The 25,275-nt window shown below is 40.3% G+C and overlaps 1 protein-coding gene across 4 annotated transcripts in view; it reads right to left on the reverse strand.

The window, feature by feature from the left end:
* Positions 1-196: 196 nt before the first annotated feature.
* Positions 197-25,275, reverse strand: part of magi2b (membrane associated guanylate kinase, WW and PDZ domain containing 2b) — a 146,538-nt gene continuing 121,459 nt past the window's right edge. For 3 of the 4 annotated variants that reach the window (XM_066648660.1, XM_066648658.1, XM_066648661.1), the window contains 12 exons: positions 20,811-20,988; positions 19,213-19,248; positions 16,953-17,068; positions 16,029-16,224; positions 13,291-13,470; positions 12,477-12,662; positions 10,928-11,426; positions 9,480-9,672; positions 9,166-9,309; positions 8,757-8,895; positions 5,618-5,706; positions 197-4,444 (listed from right to left, as the gene is read on the reverse strand). In XM_066648660.1, the coding sequence (XP_066504757.1) occupies positions 4,388-4,444; positions 5,618-5,706; positions 8,757-8,895; positions 9,166-9,309; positions 9,480-9,672; positions 10,928-11,426; positions 12,477-12,662; positions 13,291-13,470; positions 16,029-16,224; positions 16,953-17,068; positions 19,213-19,248; positions 20,811-20,988 (2,013 nt within the window). In that variant the 3' untranslated portion in view covers positions 197-4,387. The remainder of the gene's footprint in view (positions 4,445-5,617; positions 5,707-8,756; positions 8,896-9,165; positions 9,310-9,479; positions 9,673-10,927; positions 11,427-12,476; positions 12,663-13,290; positions 13,471-16,028; positions 16,225-16,952; positions 17,069-19,212; positions 19,249-20,810; positions 20,989-25,275) is intronic. The other variant, XM_066648659.1, reaches the window with a different exon arrangement.

Genomic DNA, 25,275 nt, shown 5'->3' on the forward strand with positions numbered 1-25,275 from the left:
ACTTCACAAATTTCTGGAGCCAATCATGGCCCTTGATATTACATATATAACTTACATGACGTATTCAGCATAGTCTCTAAGCCCCTAAATGAAATTTAGTAGTTATCAGGACGTGATGATATGCTGTTTATTAATTTTCAAAAAGCTACAAAATACAACTCTCATTTCTGAGCAATTCCTTTATTTTTTTGTTGTCCAGTACCTTTGACAACTGCTCACACTCAGAAACAGACATGAGTATAATGAGTACTATAAAATGAATACTTTACACCATGTCAAGAGTTTATTTGACAGTGTTTCAGAATATCATACAGGTAAACAAGAGTTTAGCAAAATTTAATATATCCGCACTGTTGCATTTCATAAAAATATTTGATCACTTAAGTCTTTGAAACTATCAATAATACATTAAACCATATTTATAGGAGTACAGCTGTACAAGGTAAATACACATCTAACACTACACAGTAATATCGATCTGAAATGGGCCTCTTCAACGTGCCATCTTTCACAGATTCAATATTTTCCTTAGTAATATAAAAAATTTTTTTGTTTGTTTGTTTCCTTTTTTCCCCACAGCAGGCAGGATACAGCTTCAATAGTAAAAGCTAGAGCTGTGCAATAGATGCTCTTCTCTTTCTCGTCCTTTCTCCTCATGTAAACAGCAATTACATCTAGCACACTGCACCCACTCGTGAATCGATAACCGGTACAAATGGATGTGCTAGGTTCAAAACTAGCAGGAGCTTATGAACAGGGAGTGTTTTTATTGTAGCACATTTTTTTCTACCCCACCCCCTAAAAACCAGTGCACTGAAACTCATATTTGATTCGATTTGGTGAATATCATACAGGTCTGTGTACAGCTTTAAACTTCTGTATTAGTTACACTCCTTAGTGCTGTATTGGGTTGGCACAGTCGTCAGGCTGAGAGGAAAGCAGCAGAGGCCTGTGTATTTTAAGCTAATTGAACTGTACATGAAGGCAAACCAAAGAGAAGTGTTTTTTTATACGGCACAAAGTCCTCTTTCCCACCAGAGTACAGCATAGGATCCATCAACATGAACAAGAACTCATCATTCTGATACATTACTGTTTCTTCTTGATGCTTATTTTGAGTATCGGTGAAACAGAAGACTGTAGCTTGACAGATTGACTTTAGATTGAAATTGCATTTTTCAAATAGCAAAAACCACAATTTCATCAACAGTGCACAGAATGTAAGTGGAGAAAGTGACCTTGTAACCTGTCTGAAGATGAGCTGCATCAGTCAGAAGCAACTAAACTCTCATGTGCTGGAACATCACAAGCATCACTAACTTGCAGCCTGTCACAACATCCTCAGCATTCAATCCTTAGTAAATTTTTCCATCCTAAGCTTCTTGGCCAAAAAACAGACCTGGTCCTTCATTTGTAAAAAATAATCTTAATTTCTCAATTAAATTGCAGTTACAATATAAATCAGAAAAATCACAATTACCTATTTCCTCCAAATCTTTCGGCTTTAGACTAAGCAACGCTGTTTAACCCTTCACGGTCAGGGAGGAGATGCAGCTGGCTTGAATTGCTAGAGCAGTGATAGCTGGGATTCCAGACCCCCAGCCAGTAGTGGTGGAGTGGAATCCACAGAACAGAGCAAAAGCCAATGTTTGAAAGTGAAGATCTTTTGACATTACCAACTTAACCCCACTTTACTCATCTTTTCTTAAGAGAGTATTCATTAGTTCTGTGGCAAAGATCATCTTCACTGGTAGAGCAAGTACCACAATTTCTAATTAAGATAAGGGTTTGTATGATATCTTACTAAATGTGAGAGTTTCTGGGAGTCAGGCTCTGTATTATCTGTTGGTTTTGTGACAGTAGTTTGCTGAAAAGAAGACACTTTCTGTAAAAGCATCATTAATGTGGCATTTCAGGAAAATGCCGCAAGATAAGATAAACTTTATTGTCCTGAAGAAAATGTCTCTATGCCTTTTTCAAATTGTGATTCTATTACAGTGTAAAAGAATTTTTAAGGAACCTGAGTGTTTTCAAATATTCAGTTCTCTGAATTTCAAATAGTAAGTTAAAGGAAAGGTTCAGTGAAAAATCAAGAGGAGTGGCCAAATGTGGCTTCTTTAATTTAGCGCTGGAACTACCAGTGTAACTTTGCCGGCATGTTTTGATGCAAAAATACTTTCCATAAATCCATCCTAAACCTTCTCAGCACGGTCAAAATACAGATTTACAAGACAGATTACACTATTTCCACTGATTATTTAGGACTGCTGGTTACTGGCTCAAACAAGAGGGCAGTCATTTTATATTAAAAATAACCAATCGTTCTGCTCTCGCATGTAGATCACTACCTTCTGTCTGCACCCAAATGCATTCTGTCAACTTACTATTTGAAGTGCAATAAAACCTCATTGTAAAGCACTCAGCTGAATCAATTTTACACTGTGAAACTGATTATATTTTACACGTCTTTTCAGACCGTGTTATGTCTTGCCACGGTTTTTAAGAAAATAATAGAATAAAAAACTCTTTGATATAATTCCAGTACGAAGAGAAAGCTGGATGGAATGAGTAGGTCACAACTGCCGTCTTCTCTCTTTTCGTTATAGCGCCTACAGAAGTAGTTCCATACTAAAACAGCCACCGGTCTATTGGACCACTGATAATATAAAGTACTGTGAATATTTGCCTGGAGCGATGTATAATTTGAACAATGTTTGAACTCAATATCCACAAACAGATGCATTGTAAGCTTGAAGAAAAGCAACAACTTCTACGGTTGTGTGTTTTAATGAAATACTGAAAAACTAAACTCTATGCTTGTTCAAAACCCAATCGGATCCACGTTACTCAACCTTTTGGGTTGCCTCGATGGACAACTGATTTTCTGCTGTAAGGCACTCTGCCCCACGCAACTGGGTCCCCCATTCCTTTCATACTCCCATCGCTACTGCCCCAACATCCGGAGTCAAACACCTTCTCGTCCCCTTCTTCTTCACAAAGGGAGCATAGTTAAAACAAAACACTGGAGCTTTTCTACTCTCTGGATGTTAATCTCAACCCACGGCTTCCATCTACCAAGGTCCCTCCATGTTAGTGCCCTTGAGGGAAGGGAGTCAAGGGAGGGCTGCTCATCAGGATTGGGACGGGGCCCCAGCCCCACAGTGGTGTGGTTCATGAAGCACAGTACAGGGAGAATGAGGCTGGAATAACACACTGAGGCTTCAAGGAGTCCTGCAAGAAGAGTCGTGAGCAGGTTTGGTTCGGTACAGTCCACAGTCAGGTTAATACTGAGCTGCAAAAAAATTCTGCCTTCATAAATGGACTGCATTTCATAGTAATAGTAATAGTAGTACCACATGTTCCTTAGTTTCAGAGATACTGCAATACAGATGGATAGAGCTACAAGTCTTTATGATTGGGTCGCTAACTGATATGTTTTTATATGATGTTTTATTTCTCCCCCTCTCCTCCTTAGTGTTACTAAAAAAAAATTTCCTTCCACCTCAACCTTTTTATACCAATTGCTCTCATCCGAAAAAGCACTGCAATGGTTCACTTGGCCCTGTTTTTATCCTTCACACCAGGGCACATCAGAAGGTCTACGGTGGATTCACACTGACAAAAAAATGAAACACAACACTCATGTAATATTTGAGTTCATTGCGGATTCTTCGGTGGCCTGGGAATCCCCTTTCATGCTACACATAGATATCTGAATTGTCACCTTTCTCTTGTCACTGGTTGCTTCCACTGCTTCAAGAGCCAGGAAGGAACACAAAAGAATAGAAAAAATAAAGGACCTCTACATGAGGAACCATATGAAGGGAATGGTTCCCTTTTAGATGGTGGGAGGAGCAGAATGAGCGAGGATCCAGTGGGCAGGAAGGCCAGATGTGAAGAGTCCGGTCTGGTCTTCTTGGACAGTGTTTCTGCTATGGATCCTGAATCAAACTGAGCCAGGCTAGAGCTGCCATTAAATCTGGCTGGATGACACCACCAACATGTTTTTTCTTTAAAAAAAAAACACAGCCCTGGATCACGCAAAGCTATAGGGATGCAATCCTTCCCTTCATCCTTGGACGTCATGGGTTGTCACGCGCTGTTTGCGCTCGTTTAACTCCCCCTTGTCCTCCCTTTGTTCTTGCCGTCCTGTCTGGTAGCATCTTTACAGCACAGCTCTTCTGGATGGACCTGCCACCCCTTCTCTGTGTGCAGCTCCACAAAGCTGCACCAGGCGGAGCTGGCCTCCAGGGAGCAGCTTGTCTTGTCAGGAGCGGTCATGCAGTGCCTATGAGGGGGGCCGGCAGGGGGCCGGTGGGACGGAGCAGAGGCTGGGTGAAATGGTGGGTGATGGTGAAGGGTGTTGAGTTGCACTAGTGAGGCGACACTACTTTCTGCAAGGCAGAGGGGGCTGCAGGGACAGAACTCCGGGGGGCGGCACCGTCTAGTGGAAAACATAAAATGACAGTTAATGGCCTGCATAGTTTTAAACAGACAGAACTAAACAGTGCTAAACTTAACAAATAATGTCATGCTACTGTGCAAACTGGAATCACATTCAGGTGCGTTACTCTGCTGAAACCAGAGACCACCCTTCATGGTTTTAATGTCCTTTCAAGACCACTATCCAAGAAGGGAACAGAAACTCACATTTTTCCTGACAATTACCCAAAAATGTATGCATACATATCTTTTTGGAAGATCAGTGGAACGTTGCTTATTTCACTGTGTACTCGTATATAGTTGTAATGAGAAATATAAAGCCTCTTAACTCATTTCAAAATGTTCTGAATTTAGTTTGCATTTATTATTTTCAGGAGGTTTACTTCGAGTTTCTCAAAGACGTTCATTTTTTTGACATGTGTCACAAACCCTTTCTAAGGTCTGGAACGTTCCCTACACACCTTTATCCTTTAATTTAAATCGTCATGTCCCTTAGTGGCATTTACTGAACATCCTGGCTGCAGCCACATGACACTCTGTGAGTTTGTGTACGTGTGACCTCATTTACAGAGTGACAGTGTGCTTGGTGCATACGTAGATACCATAGAAATGCTTATTTTAAAACCATATTTACAGGTTTGTTGTGATGCTTACATTGCAGTTGGATTTTAACCCAAAAATAATTAAAGAATACGGCAAGTTACTGTTTTATATTCCTTATAATTTGGCTTTATGGTGAACTGAGTTATTATGGGTTAAGAAAAGTCCTGTTTTCTCTGTATCTTTAAGTCATTTGTTTTGTTTTGAGCTTCATCTTTGAAATGGCCTGTCTTTTCACATATTCCGCTTTGACTTTGCCCTTTCTTAGTGAAGTGGTGTCTGTAATCTTCTCTGAAATAGCTCTTGAAAATGAATTATCTTCTGCTTAATGCTCTTTTTGAGAAGAAGCTAAATAAATGAATGGTGCTCCCTGGTTTTGCACAGCACTCTGTCTACCCTATGGACAGATAAGGAAGCATCTTCACTCAAACCCAGAGCTGAGTCACAGATGTTCCTATGATTCAGACCATGTCATGCACACTCCTGTCCTTAACAACACATTTCAAATACAAGTAGTAAGTGATCTAAAAGGATAAGTAGAAGTAGAAACAGAAACATGCAAGTTGTCACAAACCGTGTCTTTAGAGTGTCCCATTATGAAGAAATAGGGAGAGGCAAGAGTGTCGCTTTTCATGCACATGGAAAGATTGGAAGGTACCATTCCTACAAGATAGGGAGTAAGATAGGGAATCTAGAGCATTACTGGAAATAGAGAAGAAGCAAAGAAAAAGAAAGAATAGAGGGGCTACTACATTGTCAGAAAAAAGGAACTGTACAGTTACATTTCTGTTCACTAAAGGTACAGACAGTACAATGGAGGCTTTAAAGTCCAAGTGTGTACTCTAAAGGTTAAACTACATACACCGTTATAGCAGAAAAGTGAATATTCACAATTATTTATATTACAGTTTAATTACAAAAAAGATAGGAAGAGAAATGATCTTAAATCTAGTTTCATATCCAATATTATTCATTACTTACAAGACTGCTATAATATTAAGATATTTGAACCAATTCCTAGACCATTATTTCTTGTTTTAAGTCATTTTATGGAGTGAACCTAGTTTATTCCATTAGCAAACTACTTGACCTGTTTCGCAAAATAACTCTTGAAACAATTCAAATGGTCTGACAATGGAATAAGAGAATTGTTCTGGATGAAACAAAAGAAACTTTCTAGAAATAGGGTGAATAATATGCTTACAATAATCTCATGAGGCTTTATTGTCTCATTTTAAGATATTTTCCTTTATCTTACGAGGGTGGCACAAGGACAGTGTCATTAGGGGCAGGGACAAGGGATGTGAATTTTGATTTTCATACAGTGACATGTAATCAGCACGTAAAGCAGAGCTGAATCTGAGGGATGCTTGACAGTTTAGAAATATATTTGCACATTTTTAAGCAATTTCTATTTTAAAAAGCAATACGATTCAGTTGTTAATGAAAACAAGGTCTTGGCGTGTAGTTACTCTTTAAGAAGATATAAGAAAGCGACTTGATGAAATAGCACATGTAAAATTGATGCTGAACACTTAAAAATCTAAAATTGCAATCATGTTCTTTAACTAAATGTACTGAAGACAGACTCCTGAAGGGACCACCCAAATGAGATGAAAAGTACCATTCCAGTGATATTTTTTCTGAGAACATACTAGAACCTAACACCTTATCTCTACTGGCCAGGGTTCAGACAGGCCACAGTAGGGCTGACGATATTCTGGCATCCCTCCATTGTCATTAGACCCTGTCCAAGCCTCCAGAACCTTGCTGAAACTGCGTAAAATCAGCAAGCTTTTCCTTCCCGACCCAAATCAAGAGGGGTGAGAATGAAGCTGATTGGCTATGGACCAGAGATCTGCATGTCACCTCACATACATATGCTTCATGTTCAGCGAGGTGATAGAAGCAAAGTTAGCCAAACACACAACAGACCACAACAGGTCCAGTCAACAACAGATTAGCCGACCTTGAGCTTGAGCTCCAGTTTTCTCCCCCGAGGAAGCAGCTGTTACATTTAACTTGCCTTAATTAAAGTTACTAACTTTATCAGTCAAAGACAAGTTTGTATTAATGCTCATGTTCTTGTGTACTTTTCATTTACAACACAGAGAGCAGCCAAAACACCGCAGACTATACAGACGAGCCAAGTCTGTGGGCTGAGTGAACAAAGAGCCAGTAGGATAAGAGCATAAGATTAGAGTCAGTTTAGAAGTGAAATCTACAATAAAAAGCCTTAGATGAGAGCTTCATACAGATGCAGGATAAATAACCAGCAATTTGACCAAATTTACCAAAAATGTAACAGAAATCTACCTCGAGAACCTACAGCAAGGGGTTTAAAGGGACACTAAAGCCAAAATTAAAAGTATAACTTCTGCTCAGTATTTGGTAAAAATGTTTATTTACTTATTACTGTGGTGCTGCAGTAGTCCTTAGGGTAACATTTTCCAGTGTAATCAGTAGTCAGTATACAATTAGACTTTATTTCAAAGTTGGAAAGTTTCAAAATCAACAAATTAAAATCATAATAAAATATCTCATTATATACAAACACAAAACTGATGTTGACTTTTCAAGTTTTCCGTCTGCATTTGCAATAGAACTGAATACTGATTTATTTTTGTTAATCCAGGTGATAAGTCAAATGTAATGTGTGTTAGCTCTACTCTAAAGTTACAGTTTTGGGGATATATGCAAAGATCAACCATAACATTATGACCACTTCCTTGTTTCTACACACACTGTCCATTTTCTCAGCTCCACTGATTAATACAGGAGCACTTTGTAGTTCTACAAATGCAGACTGGAGTCCATCTGTTGTTCTATATACACTGTTTGCGTCCTTTCACCCTGTTCTTCAATGGTCAGGAATCCCAGAGGACTACCATAGAGAAGGTACGATTTTGGAGGTAGAATAATATCAGCGTGATATGATATGATGTGGTGGTAGTGTGTTAGTGTGTGTTTTGCTGGTATAAGTGGATCAGACACAGCAGTGCAACTTGAGATTTTAAGCCCTCAGTGTCTTTGTTGGATTGAGAATAGTCCACCAACCCAAAATATATAATATATATCATAAAAATATATAGCCAGCAGCGTCCTGTTTCCACTGATGAAGCACTAGTGGATGAACACCGACTCTGCAGCAACCGATGAGCTACTGTCTCTGACGAGGTGGACCAATGAGGTAGGTGTGTTTAACAGAGTGGACAGTGAGTGGACACAGGTGTTTAAAAACTCCAGCAGCCACTTATATCAGAACAACACACACAAATACATTACCACCACATCAGTGTCACTGAAACGCAGAGAATGAACCACCTGCCAAATCAGACCTGTTTTGTGGTGGTCTTGCGGGGGCCCTGACCACTGAAGAACAGGAAGAATGGAGGAAAATAAAGCATACACAGCAAGAATTGAACTATAATTTGTAATCATAAAACTACAAAGTGCTCCTATATGGTCAGGGGAACTCAGATAATGGACAGTGAAGGTAAAAATAAAGAGAAGGTCATAGCTTTATGGTTGATATCCCACCCAAAACTTCAGGAGTCAACTTTATGGCACATTTCTCTATAGTCTCAAAAGCAGATGGTGTGCTGATTTAAAAAAAAATAATAATAATAATTAAATCGTTTTCATTTTTTTAATGCAGTGATGATATGTTATTGTGTGGCAACTATAGTGTTGGTGTTAATGGTGATACCCACCATATTCAGGCACCTGTCCAGTGCCCCGTTTCAGCAGCAAACGGACCCTGCGACCACCTGCCTTGATGAGCTCGATGGCACGGGCATGACTCATATCTCTCGTGCTCTCCCCATTTATCTCAATGATCTGATCACCCACCTATACACACACACACACACACACACAGCCTTTGAGAAATGCTTAATTTTCCTTTTGATCATATATTCTGTCTCTCCAAGCCTGTGCACGAATGCCTCCATGCCTTCTGCAAATAAATTACAATGTCCAGATTCATTTATAGAGCGCTTATATAGGAGGATCTAAGATGTACAACTCAGCCTGGGGTCATACTGCTATAGTCACAACCCAGTCTGGAACACAAGCTCATGCACACTGCAGTGCTGCAGAGGAAGATCATGCCAAACGGACCCTCATTCTGCCGTTCCGGATCGCAGGACCATCCTCGGCCAGCCGCAATACGAACAGGTCCATCTTGTACTCCCTCCCTCCTCTAATGCTGAAGCCAAAGCCCTTCACACTCTTCTCCAGCTCTACAGTGAAATAGTCATAGTCCTGCATAAACACAAAAACACAAGACATTGTTCAGCACGCTGATATATTTTCATTAGTCTTTACAACACCAGCCCACCGTAGTAAACCTGTGGGGTTTTGGAGAACTCATTGGTGGAAAGCAGTCATTACACACAACGTGGAAAAACAATTTATGAGATGTGTAGTCCTACCTGTGGCCTGTAGTCTGTGACTGAATGTTGTCTGTAGTCGATGAGAGGAGGGGGATGTCTGTAGTCCATAGTTGGAGGCTGTCTGTAGTCTGCTACTGGTGGATGTCTGTAGTCCACAGGAGGCTGTCTGTAGTCTGTGTACGGGGGCTGGCATATGTCTGGTTTAACATCCTGCCGAGCTTTAACCTCTGACCTGTAGATGCCAACATGTTCCAGTTAGAAGAAAGGCTATATGACAACAAATCACAGTTTAGGGCTTGATACTGGTTACTAAGAAGCACTGATGTATTATAAAGTAGATGCAGTGTACTGTAAATGTATGTATTACATTATCCAAATATTTGTCTGTCATTCAATACTCTGAGTCTCTCCAGTGCCAGGTATGGCTGTTCCATCTTAAACATAAAAGGGCTGCCACCACAGAGCCTTAACATAACATAACATAACGTAAGCTCTGGGAAAACTAATTTTCATCCGTCTTTGAGCAAGAACCAAGTTTGCCAAGTCTCAGTCTCTCGTCTTTCGCGATGCATAAATCAGAGCAGACCTGAGCTAGGCTTCAGTGTATGGTTGCTGAAGGGCTCCCTGAGCGGAGAGACATGTTTTATTGAGCAGATATCCACAGGTAAATAATTCAGAATGAAGACTTAAGCGATGTTACACAACCCAGTGAGAGAAAAGGAGAAGTGGTGCTTGCTTGGGGCAAACCTTTTCAGCACCTCAGGCCCCATGGCTCAACCCCAGGATTAGTGCAAAGGAATTATGTGCACACCAGTGGACAAACCACTCGCTGGTCTGCTGGTGTAACTAATGGGTCTCGGACTTGACCTAAATGTTTGCCAGCCCAAAGAACAACAGGAGCTGTCCAAGTCGAACAACATCCAATCATGCAGTCTGTTAGTGAGAAGGTATGAGGCCAGTAAACAAGGGGGCACCTTTATTTCATATCTCGGGCAGCAAAATAATCTCAAACTGTAGCTAGTCTTAGTTTATGAAATTAAATGGTCCTCTCTAACCATCACATATGATATACAGTAGTGTGAAAAACAATCATGGCATATATATATATATATATATATATATATATATATATATATATATATATATATATATATATATATATATATATATATATAAAATAATAATATTAGGGAATCAGATTACATTTTTAACAAAATATTTAATATTGTCTACACGGTTCCTTCATTCATAGTCTGTAACTGCTTATCCAGTGCAGGGTCCAGAGCCTACAGGGAATCACTGAGCACACAGCACGAACAAATGCTGGATGGGGTACCAGTCCAACACTGTGCCAGAGCAGCACTACCTGCTGCCAGGGTCTGATAATTTATTAAAATAAATACACAAACTGAAGCTGTATCACCAAAACAAAAATGTCTGAATATAAGACATGGCTCAGTTGTCCTAATGAGTAGTAAAGAGTGTACCTGCTGTCATGGAGGTAGAGTTGAGGCGGCACCGGGACGGGAACCCCAGCGATGGTGCTGAGCTGGACACCTGGAACTATGGGGACGCCTGAAACAACTGGAACAATGGGAACGCCCCCAACAACTGGAACACCAGAAACAACGGTAACTCCTGGAACACCAGGAACACCCTGGTCCATCCCAGGGCCTGGCTGGCTCACAGCTGGGCCTGACTGCACTGCCTCTAAGAGAGGCTGACTTCCAGATGGGCCGCTCTGGGTGCCTCCAGGGCTGGATTCCAGCTGCTGGAGGCAGGACTGAACTCCTCCAGGGACTGGCTCTAGCAACTGGGGACTGGGCTGAGTAGTAGCAGGGCTAGGGTGGGGGGCTGGGGGGCTTGGGTGGGCCACAGTGGGACTCTGCTGAGTTGCTGGACTGGACTGGGTCTGAGGGCTGTGCTTCTGAGCCACCAAGGGGCTTTGCTTCTCTGAGGTGGGGGCAGAGTGTGGGCCACTCACATCTGTGAAGTAGGAGAAGAACAAGTGGTGTTCAAGTGGAAGATTGTTTCATTTGAAGCAGTAAGTGCACCATTCACCAACAAACTTTATGGTGATTTCCACATTATACTGTATCTTAACTTTTGATAACTCACAGTTTTGTGTCAGATTTCCCAAGGTCTTAGTCTAAAAGGGCAATTCCACTAACAGTTCAAAATTTGGACAAAATGTAAACACACATTCAGAAAGATTTGATGTGAAGTGGCGCTAGAGATTTCTGTATAACTATGAAGCAGGGGGCTACGCAAATGTCCATTTTATTAAGGTATATGTTTTAAAGTTTTGTCATTTAATGGTAATTTATTGTCATTTTATTCAACAAAAAATAACCTACAAATGAAGTAGTTTGAAAATGAGTTGAAAACAGAAAATAATTTATTAGTCACTGTGTCTGTTATGAGCTCCATCGGATGAAGCGCTGCACAAGCCTGTGTACCAATATGTTCTTGGGAATAATATTGTATCCAAATATTAGCACATACATTATTTTAGTTATTATTATTCTTTAAACATTAAATGACAACTGTCATTTTGAAATAATGTTTGAATTATGATTTCTTTAAATTTGAACTACATGTTGCATAGAACTGTTTTAAATGTATTTGTAAACATAATGTATACTATACAAAATGGCTCACAAACCTACACATCATTTAACAAAAAAATATCAAAAAATGTTATGTTCTTTGGGAATAATTTTTCTTGTACTTGCATATCACAAAACTTCCGGTCAAAAGTTTATTGTAATTTCTGAGATTCTGAAATCTTCTGATATCTGGTTCCTATGTCCACCACTGAACCATTCTCACTGAGCTTACACTTTATCTTTGATATTGAATTCTAGACAAAGGTTCTTGGTCTAGAATTTTCTGACTACAAAATGCAGCTAAGCAATAATGAAGAAGGACATAGGAAGCAGACAATCAACAACAAATTAATTTAAGCCACAGGACATTTGGTATTACATAACAGCAGAAGCACTGATAAATTCCTGAAGCAAGATTCTGTCTGACCTTCCTCAGGGATGATGTGCAGGGTAACGGTCAGTCCTGCGTCTTTGATCAATTTCACAATGTCAGCGTGAGGCATGTTGATTATAGACTGACTGTTGACAGCCATGATGCGGTCTCCAACCTTGAGTTTTCCACAGCGGTCAGCCGGGCTGCCCTCAATGATCCGCCCAATCTTATGTGGCACAGCTGCAATAAGGTAGGTATTGAAATTACAAATCAATATTGTATTTCAGAAAGCAAGGAACATGTGAGATACAGGCAAAGAAAATGGAAAACATAACAAAGTGAATTTATTCCTTTCCTCTGAGTGGGCAGACACTCGTCCAGAAAGGTTTACAGTTTAAGTCATGTTACAATTGTAGGCTAAGTTAGCATTAGGAGTCTTGTCCAAGGATTCTTACTCATATAGTGTGATGTTCCAGCCTGAGTTGAAAACTAAACCCTCCTCTGTTACATGCAGGGCAGCTGTTTACACAGATTACCCAGTAATCTACATCACATAACGTTGGCACTCAATAATTAGGATCATTATTTTCTTGACTTAAGCCTAGTCTTGGGCTGCATTCAAACCTGTACACTTTCAATGTGTCAAAAGTAGTACACCCCTATTAAAATTTTATTTATTGTTACAGTATGCGTAATATTATAATATGTGGTTTATAATACAAAATAAAACAGCCCTGGACCATTAAGGATTCAGAATTAGGCTTAATCCTGGTCTAGAAACCCGACCGTTAGAGTTTAAGTTCACATGTAAAATCCTGAAAAATGAAAACAGATGCCAGTGATAAGTGATGGAGGGGGAGAGACTGACAGATTGTGGTGGTGTTCTCGGGTCTGTTCAGGGAGCTGATGATGACAAAGCCGAAGCCTTCAGTCTCTTTCCGGTGGATGACTACATCAGTGGTGGGTGGAAGGTTGACTGGACACACTGCGTGGCCTCGAGGAGAGCTACTTGGATTTGTCACTGCACCATTCTCTCCACAAGGCTGGCCTGCAGGGGGCAGTAGAGACAATCTCAGTCATTGCTATAGGGTTCAGTTTAGCTAAAACACAGTAAAGAGGTTTAATTCATCGTTGCTCTGGTCAGTAGCTGTATGGTTGACCAAAAAATGAGGCAATAAATACGAGTGAATGAATCCACAGTTTAGTGCCCGTACTGAATGTGAACTAATGTTTGGTTTGACAACTGTTTGTAGTTATTATGCTATTATCTGCTGCTTTAAAACCTTCACAGACGTGATCCCCATTTATTTACTGCCTTGTCCTGTTCTCTTGCTATTTTGAGTTGTTTGAGAAGAACAATTTGAACATATAGGCTGCATGATATATTGCTTTTATTATTATTATTTTATTTTTATTTATGTTTGCATTTTTATTGGGTTTTTGATACATTGCTTTTAAATGTGAGATGAAGGTTTGGTTAGGCACATGGACAATTTACTAAAAAATAGTATTTAATGTATGCAGAAAAGAGCTAATCGACTTTGGCACTATGCAACACAGGGCATATCCCAATACAAAGGCCCGACAAACAACTCCTAAATACGCAATAACTAAAGAATCTTAATATTCCAGGCCTGCTGAACCACTCAGTCACACTGGGCACTGGTACAGTAAATAACTGTTACAACAGAAATATCTGGATGTTTTTCAACTGTTGTTGAGCTTTTTAAAACTAGTCCCTCCATCAAGTAGGTCAGAGCTCTGGCCCATTTATCTTGTCAGATGTGCTGCTGGTACAAGCTCGTTTTGCTTTACGGAATCCTTTGTTTAATAGGACCCACATCTGCCTGCTCTGCCTTCTAGGAAATTAGCATTAGCTATTTACAGAACATTAAAACATTTAAAACATTACAAGAGGAACTCTTTTATTCCAAAGCAGCAGCCATACAGAGGTTGTCAGGTACTTTAGTCAGCCTCAGGCAAAGAAATTATGGACCTGCTGCTCTTTTACAAGCCGTACTGATCCAGAGCACTTAATAGGGAAAGTATTTCAACTGTTTTCAAACCACTTCAGATACTTACGGACCCATTTCCAGAAAAATGTGAACATTACGTATAATTAAATAATAATAATAATAAAAAAGGAGTGCATGAATAGTTAATTTGTTACTGACAAAAGCACAAAGAAAATTATTCTATTTTCTATAACCCTTTCAATTTTTTCACTTATTTTGCCTCATAATGACTGTAATAATATACAGGACGAGACTGTGGTTGTCATGCTCTGGCCCTGTCTTGGGGTTTCCTGTTTTGTTTGTGTTTTGTATTTCTAGTCTCTCTCTCTCTCTCTCTCTCTCTCTCTCTCTCTCTCTCTCTCTCTCTCTCTCTCTCTCTCTCTCTCTCTCTCTGATTAGTTTAGCCCTCTCTCTGTTTAGGGTTGCATTTCACTTTCTGTGTCCTTGTTTAGGTTTCGTCTTGTAGTTTCTGAGTGTTTGTATCTGTATAGTTTGGTTTGTTAGTCCCTCTGGTAACTCTCTTTTTGGTCTGTTTGTATCAATCTCTCTGGTCTGTTTGTATCTTTCTATATCTGTCTTGTCTGGTCTGTACCTCTTGGTAACGCTCGAGTCTGTCCGTATCTTTGTACCCTTGGTCTGTCTGGTCTATTTATATCCCTGTCACCCTTGGTCCGTCTGGTCTGTTTATATCTTTAATTCCCTTGATTGGTGTTTAGTCAGTAGTCCTGTGTCTGTTGACTTTAGTTCAGTATTGTTTGTACAGTCCTTTGTTTTTCTCTGTTTTTGTTTGCTTTTCTTACGTGTAATAAATTGTGTTATTGCATTTGTGTCCGCCTCCGTCAGTCCACCCGGTCGTGACAGTGGTGGGCCCTACGTGAAGCTATAATGGATTGGCATAGGATATTTTACATCTTATCCTGTGTATGATTATAACTACACATCAGTAATAATAAATGTTTCTATTTACAAAACACAATTGAGTTGGACAGTTAAAACATTGGAAATGTTTCCTTTGTACATTTATCAGTTAAAGAAATCTTCAAGAGAATTACAAAATCACTCAATCGAATTGCTTTGTAACACACTAAAATTGTACTGACACATTCCAATCTGTTTTACTGACAAATAACATAAGACCACTCTTCATTTATTACAGTCAAAACCCAAAACTAATCAGAAGTTTCAACTTCTAAATATGTCATTTGTGCAGTATTTTTAATGTCCACTCTTGATCTGTATTAAATGTTACATCCTATTTGAGAGGCTTGCTTTCAAATTTCCAAAAACTCAGCAATTATATTTTTCCTAAACACTAGAAGTTGGGGTCTTAGAGGTTGGGTTCACTTCCTACAACTCAGACAGAGTTAGAATAGTTTACCAGGTCTTGTTTGGTTGTTAGCAGTCCCATTTGTAATGCATTTCAAAGTTCTTTGACTTTTCCTTTGCTCCCATGCACTGGGAGGAAAGTTGTTTTGACTGGAGAACACAGAAATGAGGTGTGGTCTTTGACTTTTGCACAATACCGTATGATGATGTATTTGTTGGTTGTATTGCGTAAGTGCAAATAAAACTGATGCTGTCCAGTACTCACTGGGCTGAGGAAGGACCCTCCGTCTCACAGTAAGAGTGACCTGACCGTTGCGGGCGGCCGCGTGCATGAGGTCAATGACGTAGCGATGTGGTCGGCCTGCAACAGGCATCCTGTCTACTGACACCAGCTCATCACCTGGACGCAGACGACCATCCCGCTCTGCTGGACTGTTTTCGATTATGGCTCCAATAACGATCTGTCAGAGGACAAGTCTTCATATTAAAACTCCACACCTTTAAAACAAAAGTGGAACTTACAGGAGCAAGCAGTCACTATCATCTATGCTCCTTCTGCTTCCCCAATAATGCATGGACTGGATGCATCAGGGATTACTGAACTGTATTTTAAACATGGCCACCTAGATGTAGATGGCGGTAAAGTGACTGATTGCTCCTATGATGTTTAAATGATTGCCTGGTAAAATGGTTTTTGGTAAAACTCATTATCTAAACACTGCTATACATGTTTCGGCATCTACTTGTAAAATACTAAATGAACTCTGTATGTATGGGAATCGTGAAGGAAAAAATGGAACTGAAGGCATATTCTTGGAGAGCACATGGCATGGTAAAGCAGCAGCTAATTTGTATAGCCCAGACAGTGTCTTGATACTAAATTGCTTGAGGTTGAGTGGGCTTTATGTGGAGTGCTAGCCACAGCTAGTTTGAAAGGTGCAAGTGAGTGGGTAGCTCTATCTACAATAGCAAGCAAGTATTATGCAAGAAGGAGAAAGTCTATGTCTTTGCCAAAAGAAAGCAAAGGAAAGCTTTGTTGCCCAACAGTGGTCTATTGTTCTGCTGTTGTGTGCGACTGTTTGGTACAGATTATAATTCCCATATCCCACTCTCTTGCTCTCTCTCTGATTTGCTAAGCTGGAATGAGATGAAGCGATCGTTGGGAACTCCTCGGTCGCCCCATACGAGCCTTGTCACGAGCCTCCGGACTCACAGCCTGCACCGCCTCGTCCCCTCCCAGGATCCTGAAGCCGAAACCCGTCTTCTCCCTCAGCAGGTGAACCTCTACCTCCTGGTATTCAGCACCTGAGGAGGACACAAAGCTCAGTTTCACTTCAGACACATTCTGTATAGTTCAGCAACATTTCCGTCTAAAGGGTGGTTTCTGTAACACCAGTCAAAAGCTTGCACACATTCTCTGAATGATTTCCATAAACGAAACTCTCTTCGAACTAAAATCTCAAATGCATTCTGACATTGTGTCCTCTTTAAAGAATCATAAAGAAGTCCTGCTATGTTTTATATAAACACTTGAGTATAATATAGTCTGTAAACATCCTTAGCATTACACAGTGCACTAAAAGGACATCTATGAAACATAATCTGCAACAAGCAAAGCCAGTTAATTCACTCTATTGTAATGGCATAAAAATATTCATTTATCAACCTTCTCTGCCTACACCAGCTTTCCTCCAATTCATACGGAGGTGTTTCAGTCTAAGCCTAATTTTCTTTGTGAATGAGCCACAAAACAATCTGTTTGCTTACTAAAAATAGCAATTTGCAACACTTTCAATAACACGTTCAAATTTTCACTGCTTTCAGATCAATATATTTAAACATCAAGTACAAGCCACTAAAGCAATGAGAATCCACATTATTAACAGCAAAGGATAAACAGCACAGTCTTTATCATTGATCTTTAAGGGGTTAAAGCTCATGCTTATGCATGCTGTACCGCCTCTAATCAAGTAGTTCTCAGCTGCCAACAAAGTCTCAGCCTAAGCATCTTCTTCGAGGCTGGGAAACATCCCAGGTGACTCCTGAGGAAGCTGCTTGAGGGAATGTCAAGAGTGTACAAGGCTGCAGGAAAAGGGGGAAGTTGTTTCTAAAATATTCTAAAACCTATAATAGTTTTATTTTGTGTTCGCAGAGCACAACCCCATATGTAAGAGGTGTGCCCAAACCTTTGACTGGCATTCTGTCAGCATGCTTGAAGTAAACAGAGGTTTAAAGGAACATAACTTACTCACACTCATCTGCACACTCTGACTCAACAGAAAAACACAGGAAATCAAAGGATAACAACAATAACAGAATAATTTGGGAATTCAGGGAAAATACACCAAGGTTTAAACTTCCTGTGAGACTGTTCAGCCAGCTATCCTATAAACTACAGTTATCCTCGTGCATTTAGAACACGGCTCATTAACAAATCAAACAGACAATGGTTATTAGTCAGGAAGAACAAGCCGTCCTATCTAACCCAAATTCCAGATGCACAAATCATGGACTTGACATGCATTTGGTAAAAAGGTAGAACAAAATATATAGTATTAGTAAACTCTGATTCAAAGGCATACATCAGCGATTGAATGTGTTGTTGTTCCACTTTAAACTACTTCAGTGAGTGGTCGCCATAGTAGCTCACCAAATCTGCAGAGTCTACTTGCCACATGCCAGTACTGACACAGCCCTTCCCTTCCACCTGGGCTTAGGACTTGGACCACAGCCACACTGACCATCACTACTCCCAGTGGCTGTGCAGGGGACCCAGGTGACCACACCGGACTCCATGCAGGTAAAAGACCTGATGGGAAGGCCCTTTAGCTTTGTGTCAGTGGCACTGCCATGGAGCCATAGTCCTGCCACGTTAGCTCTTGAATACGATTACATTAAGGTTCAAATATGAATGTGAGTAATGTGAGAAATTCCAGAATCTCAGTTTGACATTTGAGATTTATACATTTGTATTCTACCTACATTTTACTCTTTTATTCATTCACAACAACACGGACAAATTTGTGTCTTGTATTTCCTTTATGTAAACGTGTGGCAGCAATGTTTAGACATGAAGTACGTAAGGATGGGATACTGGGAGCAGTGTAACAATAATAAATACTAAACATGTGTAAATTATTTAGAAAATTTGCTAGTTTACATTTACATTTAGAAGCTGATATAAGCCTTCAAATTACAGTTGAGAAAATACTATATATTTTGTAACTCCATAAAAGAATCTCTGCACTGTGCACATATGTAGGTCATCTCTCATCCTATACACAGCAGAGCTGAGCCTTGTGATGTAGTACAAAGCAGAGGCAGGCTGGTACACATGGAGTTAAATATAGACCTGCTATCCACTGGGATTTCACCATAGACAAATACACTAACTAGTCAATATATATGCATCATAACACGGAAAACAAACTGCAGGATAATCTACTTGCCTGTGGAGTCAATGAGCGTTCGTGGTGGCCCAGGCTCTGTGAGGAAAATAATGAGGAGATGGTAATCAGCGAGGCTTTATAGAGCTAAATGCTGATTTTTATGAGAATGAATGGCCTAGATTGGTCCTCATTCACACAGAATTACAGTAAGACGTGCACGCAAAGTCCTCACGCTTGCGTAATGTGAACGAAATTACTTCTCTACAGCTGGATGAATACGTGCTGTAATGACCTCTGCCTATTGCAGCTGAAATTTGGACATATGGGAGGCCATGCTGTTGTTGGTGGAGCAACTAGTTTGAGTTAATGAAATCAGCCTTTTGGGCACTGGTTATTGCTGTTGCTCAAAAAAGCACAACAAACAGAACTCACGTTCTTGGTCATGTCACCAGCAAACTGTGAAAGTAGCTACACAATGCTCTCAACACTTGTGTCTATTTAGACAAGAGAGAGTGCAAAGAAGTCAGCAACAAGCACACTGACCACTGAGTGACATCTGCTGGTTTAAAACTGAAAAGGGTGTGTAGTCAGAAAGTCTCAATCACACTTTTTAACCCTTAACTCTCATTGTGTTGCCTTATTCTCTCTGGGTGAGTAAAATCATCTTCCTACTCTCATTTTCACTCAGCACAACGTTAGCCAGTGTGTGACTCTGCTATCTAAGATCAGAATTCGGTAGTTAGTATCTGGTTTCACTTATCTCAAAGGAAGCACGTAATAGCCTTTGCTGTCCAGAGAAACATTTCTGTCTCCATTTTTGTTGATTGTGGTTTATTATATCATTTGAACACAGCAGCTGTCCTTCATGCTGTGTGAAAATAAATGATGAATGGACCAATAGAAATTCCAAAATTCCAAAATTACTTGGAATAAAATATTTTTACCTTGACCCCCATTGAAAGGTTTCCTTCTCCTGTAAAGTTACTTTTATGGAGATACATAAAAGTACATATGGAGAACATATGATTTAATCATTAATTCATTCATTGTCTGTAACCGCTTATCCAGTTCTGGGTTGTGGTGTGTCCGAAGCCTACACGGAATCAACAGGCACAAGGCTAGAACACACCCTGGAGGGGGCACTCAGACACACATTCACTCACACACACTGACACTTTTGAGTCACCAATCCACCTACCAATGTGTTTTTGGACCGTGGGAGGAAACCGGAGCACCCGGAGGAAACCCATGGGGAGAACACACCAAACTCCTCACAGACAGTCACCCAGAGCGGGAATTGAACCCACAACCTCCAGGTCCCTGTGACTGTGACTATGTATGTAAGTCCAGGATTTTATGGGAATAAATTGTAATAATGTTGACGTGAGCTTATGTCCAAACCCTTGACTGTGTTACAGAAAGATTCAAAGCATTTTAATTTTCTCTGTCTTTATCAGTGTCATTGTATTAAAATAGTAAAAAAATAGAAAATGTATAGATTTACTTTCCCTAAAAACAAAGTCTGGAAGTGTGGCAAAAGCTCATCATAATCAAACATCTTGGCTGACGTATATGAAGATACATATGATCTTGTTTAAAATTTAAGAAACTTCTCTTGCTACAGATTTTCTACACACTACACAAGCCTGTAGACTCACGTCTGCTCTCGTAAATGGCACGGGACTTCTCATACAAGTCGTAGGGGTCTGGCTTGCTGAGGTGGGCTCCCTCTGCTTCCGTGGATGAGGTGCAGTGGAGTGGTTGGCCGGGGTGGGGTCCACTGTGTGCTAGGCCTGTAGCTGAGAGGCTGGTCTGGGGGCTTCCCTGGGGGTCCCACTGCAAACACACACACACATACCACAAACTGGTCAGGACTAGAAATGTAGGTCATGCTGTGAGCCTTAAAGCTGCAGTCAGGGTTCTAGATGTTCTAGAAAGGTAGTAATTACCTTCCACTAACAAATTTATCAATTTAATCCTTCACTAAATGTACTGATAGAGTTGAACACATTCATGTAAAGACTGAACTATGATGAGAATTCATGCACCGATCCATGCATCTATCTTTATTTTTCTAACTGATTTATAGAAACCCTCCTTTAGTTTTACTTAATTTATTATAGAACCTCACTGCTCACTCAACAATGTCCATAGAGAAACTATTAAGATGTGGTGCTTACTTCATAGTATCTGGCATTTACTCAGTAATACCTGGTGATCACCAGTTTTTATCTAAAAAATAAATGTACATCCTTTCAAAGGCACCAAATTCAATTTCTTGTTTTTTTTATTGTATTGTTATAAACCCATCTGACATATTATTAAAATGACCCCCTTTTTCTACATTCTCTGTTCATTTTACGAGCTTCACTGATGATATAAATGCATGTAGTTCTACAATTACAGACTAATCCCTCTATTGCGCTTCATAATTTGTTTGACCATTTCTCTCTCTTGTTCAATGGTCAGGACCACCACAGGACCATCAGAGAGCAGTATTACTTATTACTACTGCTCTTACTTATTATGTAGTGGATCGTTCCCAGTGTTAGCGTCATTACCAGCTCTGGTGGGGTCTGGACAATTGAAGAAAGGAGTGAAATGCTGCTAAAAAAATCATGAAGAGCAATTAATGGACTACAGTCTGTAATTGTACAGGGTGAGTCATAAGACACAGGACACCCTTTTATCTGAATATCCCAGATAGTAATGGGTGAGGAGGCGTGTTTTAGGCTATGTCTGGAATATGGCTGCCATCTTGAAAGCTGGATCAAGGGCAAGTTTTTCCGCTGGGAAGGTGGTTAATTAGCATATCAAAGAAATAAAAGGGTGTCCCGTGACTTTTGACTCTCCCTATAGAACTACAAAGTGCATCAACATGGTCACTTGAGCTGATAAATTAAGTGTTATATAACAACAGGGTTCTTTTAATGTTTTTGCTGATTGGTTAATAGTACATATTTGAAGGAAAGTGGCAGTGGCACAACAGGTAGCATCGCTGTCACATAGCTCCAGAGTCCTAGGGTCGTGGGTTCAAGACCCATATCGGGTCACTGCCTTGAAGTGTTTGGTGTGTTCTCCCACAGTTAAAAACTAGTTGGTGGACTGGCTGTGCAACAGTGTCCGTAGGTGTGAGCATTTGGTGCACTGTGATGGACTGGCGCCCAGATTGCAGACAATGAATGTATGGTTAGGTAAGATTAGTCAATACTACTTTACAGTACTAAGTACCTGAAATGCATATTTGTTGTGTCAAGCGTTAAATAAAGTAGTAAACGCTTGAAGTAAATGTGTTTGTCTCTGACATTTGAGTTTATGAAGTTAGGCAAGTGATTACTGAAATTATTATTGTGTTTTACTAAATAATCAAGTTTCCAATGTCCAGTAAGCTATACAAGCTAAACACATAACAGTTACAGTCACACAGCTCCAGGGGCCTGGAGGTTGTGGGTTTGATTCCAGCTCCGGGTGACTGTCTGTGAGGAGTTGGTGTGTTCTCCCCGTGTCCGCGTGGGTTTCTTCCGGGTGCTCCGGTTTCCTCCCACAGTCCAAAAACACACGTTGCAGGTGGATTGGCGACTCGAAAGTGTCCGTGAGTGTGTGAGTGAATGTGTGTGTGTCTGTGTTGCCCTGTGAAGGACTGGCGTCCCCTCCAGGGTGTATTCCCGCCTTGCGCCCGATGATTCCAGGAAGGCTCTGGACCCCCCGCGACCTTAAATTGGATAAGCGGAGAGACGTGAAATACAATGATTGCTTTCTGTTTTTTATTCTCGTAAAAATACCATGAAATATATTACATATGCATATGTGTAACGGTCTGAGAGTGTGTGTGAGTAAGTTTTATAATGACTAAACTGGTAACGTTTGTGGAAAAGGGAACCTGCTCATTTTACCCATAAAGTTGGCTCCTTATTCAGTGACTTCAACACTCCTTTCCATCTTAAATGGCACAGTGGTAACATTGTGACATCTCTAATATTTGATTCCACCTTAAATGAGTCAGCAGATATATTCTAACAACTATTCGGTTCTGGACCAGCATTTACTTTGTGTCACCGCTTTGTTCCATTGGAAATGGTGCAGCAGTTACAACCTGGGGCCTCTACTATGTCGTACCACCTTAAAAGGTGCAGGCCAGATTGTAACTGTTGCAGCACTTAATGTGGAATATCTGAATAAGAAGCTGGGGACTAAGAAATTAACTTTAGCCTTATTCCTTTGGGATTAAAACCTGGCTCTCTATAAAGATGTAGGAAGACTCGGGAGACCTGGTGATCCTTTCAGGAGATGGATTGAGCTCACAGAGATTGTGTCTGTGAAGTGTGGTAGGAGATCACCAGTGCTGCAGTTAGATGCCTCAGGCAGAACGAATCCCCCACTACCTGTTAACTTTTCATTCTAGTCCTATCAGACTGCTAACGCTGCTCAGATCAACTCGAACAAAAGCAGAGTTCCACAAAAAAAGCAGCTCTGCACAAAATAATTTAATAGTCAAATAAAAATAACTGAAAAATTTTGGTTACGATTCACTGAAAACGAACAAACATGTACAAGCTCATAGATCAGCAAAACTCTCCCCATTCAATGAACAGTACTTCTACCAATCATCTTTAAATGATAAAGGAAATGACATACCGTATTTTTCGGACTATAAGGCACACATATAATCTTATGATTTTCTCAGAAATCAAAAGTGCGCCTTATAGTCCGATGCGCCTTATATGTGTACCCAAAAATGGCTTAAGCATTACGGCCACCATAGTCAGGATCCTCACTGAGCGCCGTGATACATACAGCTCTGTGCGCAGGAGCCCCGTGTTTCATTTATTTATACCAACTACCCCAAAAATGCCTCGTGTTAAGAGACATGCTTATGATGCAGATTTTAAGCTTAAAGCTATAAGTCATGCAGTAGAGCATGGAAATAGAGCAGCTGCAAGAGAATTCAACATAAATGAATCTATGGTGCGTAGGTGGAGGAAACGCCAGGTAAAGAAGACCAAACTGAGTTTCCAAGGAAACAAATCAAGATGGCCACACAACTGAACAAGTTGAGAGTTTCCGTGAAAGAGTTAAATAAAGTTTGACTTACGGTCTGAGCTTTGTTTTATTTAATGCGCTGTGCCTTATAATCTGGTGCGCCTTATATATGAACCTAGACGCCTTAGCAGGCCCTTATTGATAATGCGCCTTATAATCCGGTGCGCCTTATAGGCCGAAAAATACTGTACACATAAAAGAAGCAAATGTGCAAATAAAAAAAGCTCTGGGAGATTACAGGTTTGTGTCTGTGATGCCACAGCTGTCTGAAGCTCAGTATCCCTGAATGTGTTTATGATGACGTGGATCCTGAAAAGCAAACAATGGAACCAAATACTAAGACTGAACTTTGGAGGACTCCTGCAGATTTACAGTGAGAAAAGGCCAGTTTTCTGAAAATAACTGAACCTGTAATAAACACAGCCCTTGGTAAAAATCTGATGTATTTTTGTTCATAGCAGTCTCTGCTCATCTGGGAAGGTTATACAGAAGTGAAAATGCTTTTGCTGAGATTTGACTCATTCAGCTTTGAGAGCATCCTGAAGGTGCTTGATGGCTCCATCAGTCCAAAGAACACAATTCCACGGCTCCACATTCCAAGGGCTGACACATCTCGTTGACATTTGGCATTGTGCTTTGGCTGCTGCAGAGTGTCCTATTCTACACAGTATCCGACTGAATATGATTTTCTCTGGGGATTGGGGGAATTACATGGCAGTGTGTGTAGATTTTACACCTGTGTGTGCAGCAGCTGTGCTTTAATGGCCCTGCACTCTATTTGTCCTCATTGCTAAAATGTTATATTAGCAAGAAATATGTGATAAACTGCTGCTGCATCAACATTTTTGTTTAGTTTTATTTAATTTGTTTTGTGTCATTCTAAACGTCACATATCATGTTAATCAGTTAATGAACCCTAAATTGACATATTCACGGGAAACAAACTGACCCTTCCAGACATCAAACGCTCCACATTGCCCTACTTGATGTATATCCACTAGAAAATGTCTTACATATACACTTCAGTGACATAGAGCCCACAACGAGGAGCCGCATGTTTTGTAGTGGGTCACTGAGGGTCAG

The sequence above is a fragment of the Hoplias malabaricus genome, chromosome 17 (assembly GCF_029633855.1).
Source record: "Hoplias malabaricus isolate fHopMal1 chromosome 17, fHopMal1.hap1, whole genome shotgun sequence".
In the NCBI taxonomy this organism is placed as follows: domain Eukaryota; kingdom Metazoa; phylum Chordata; class Actinopteri; order Characiformes; family Erythrinidae; genus Hoplias; species Hoplias malabaricus.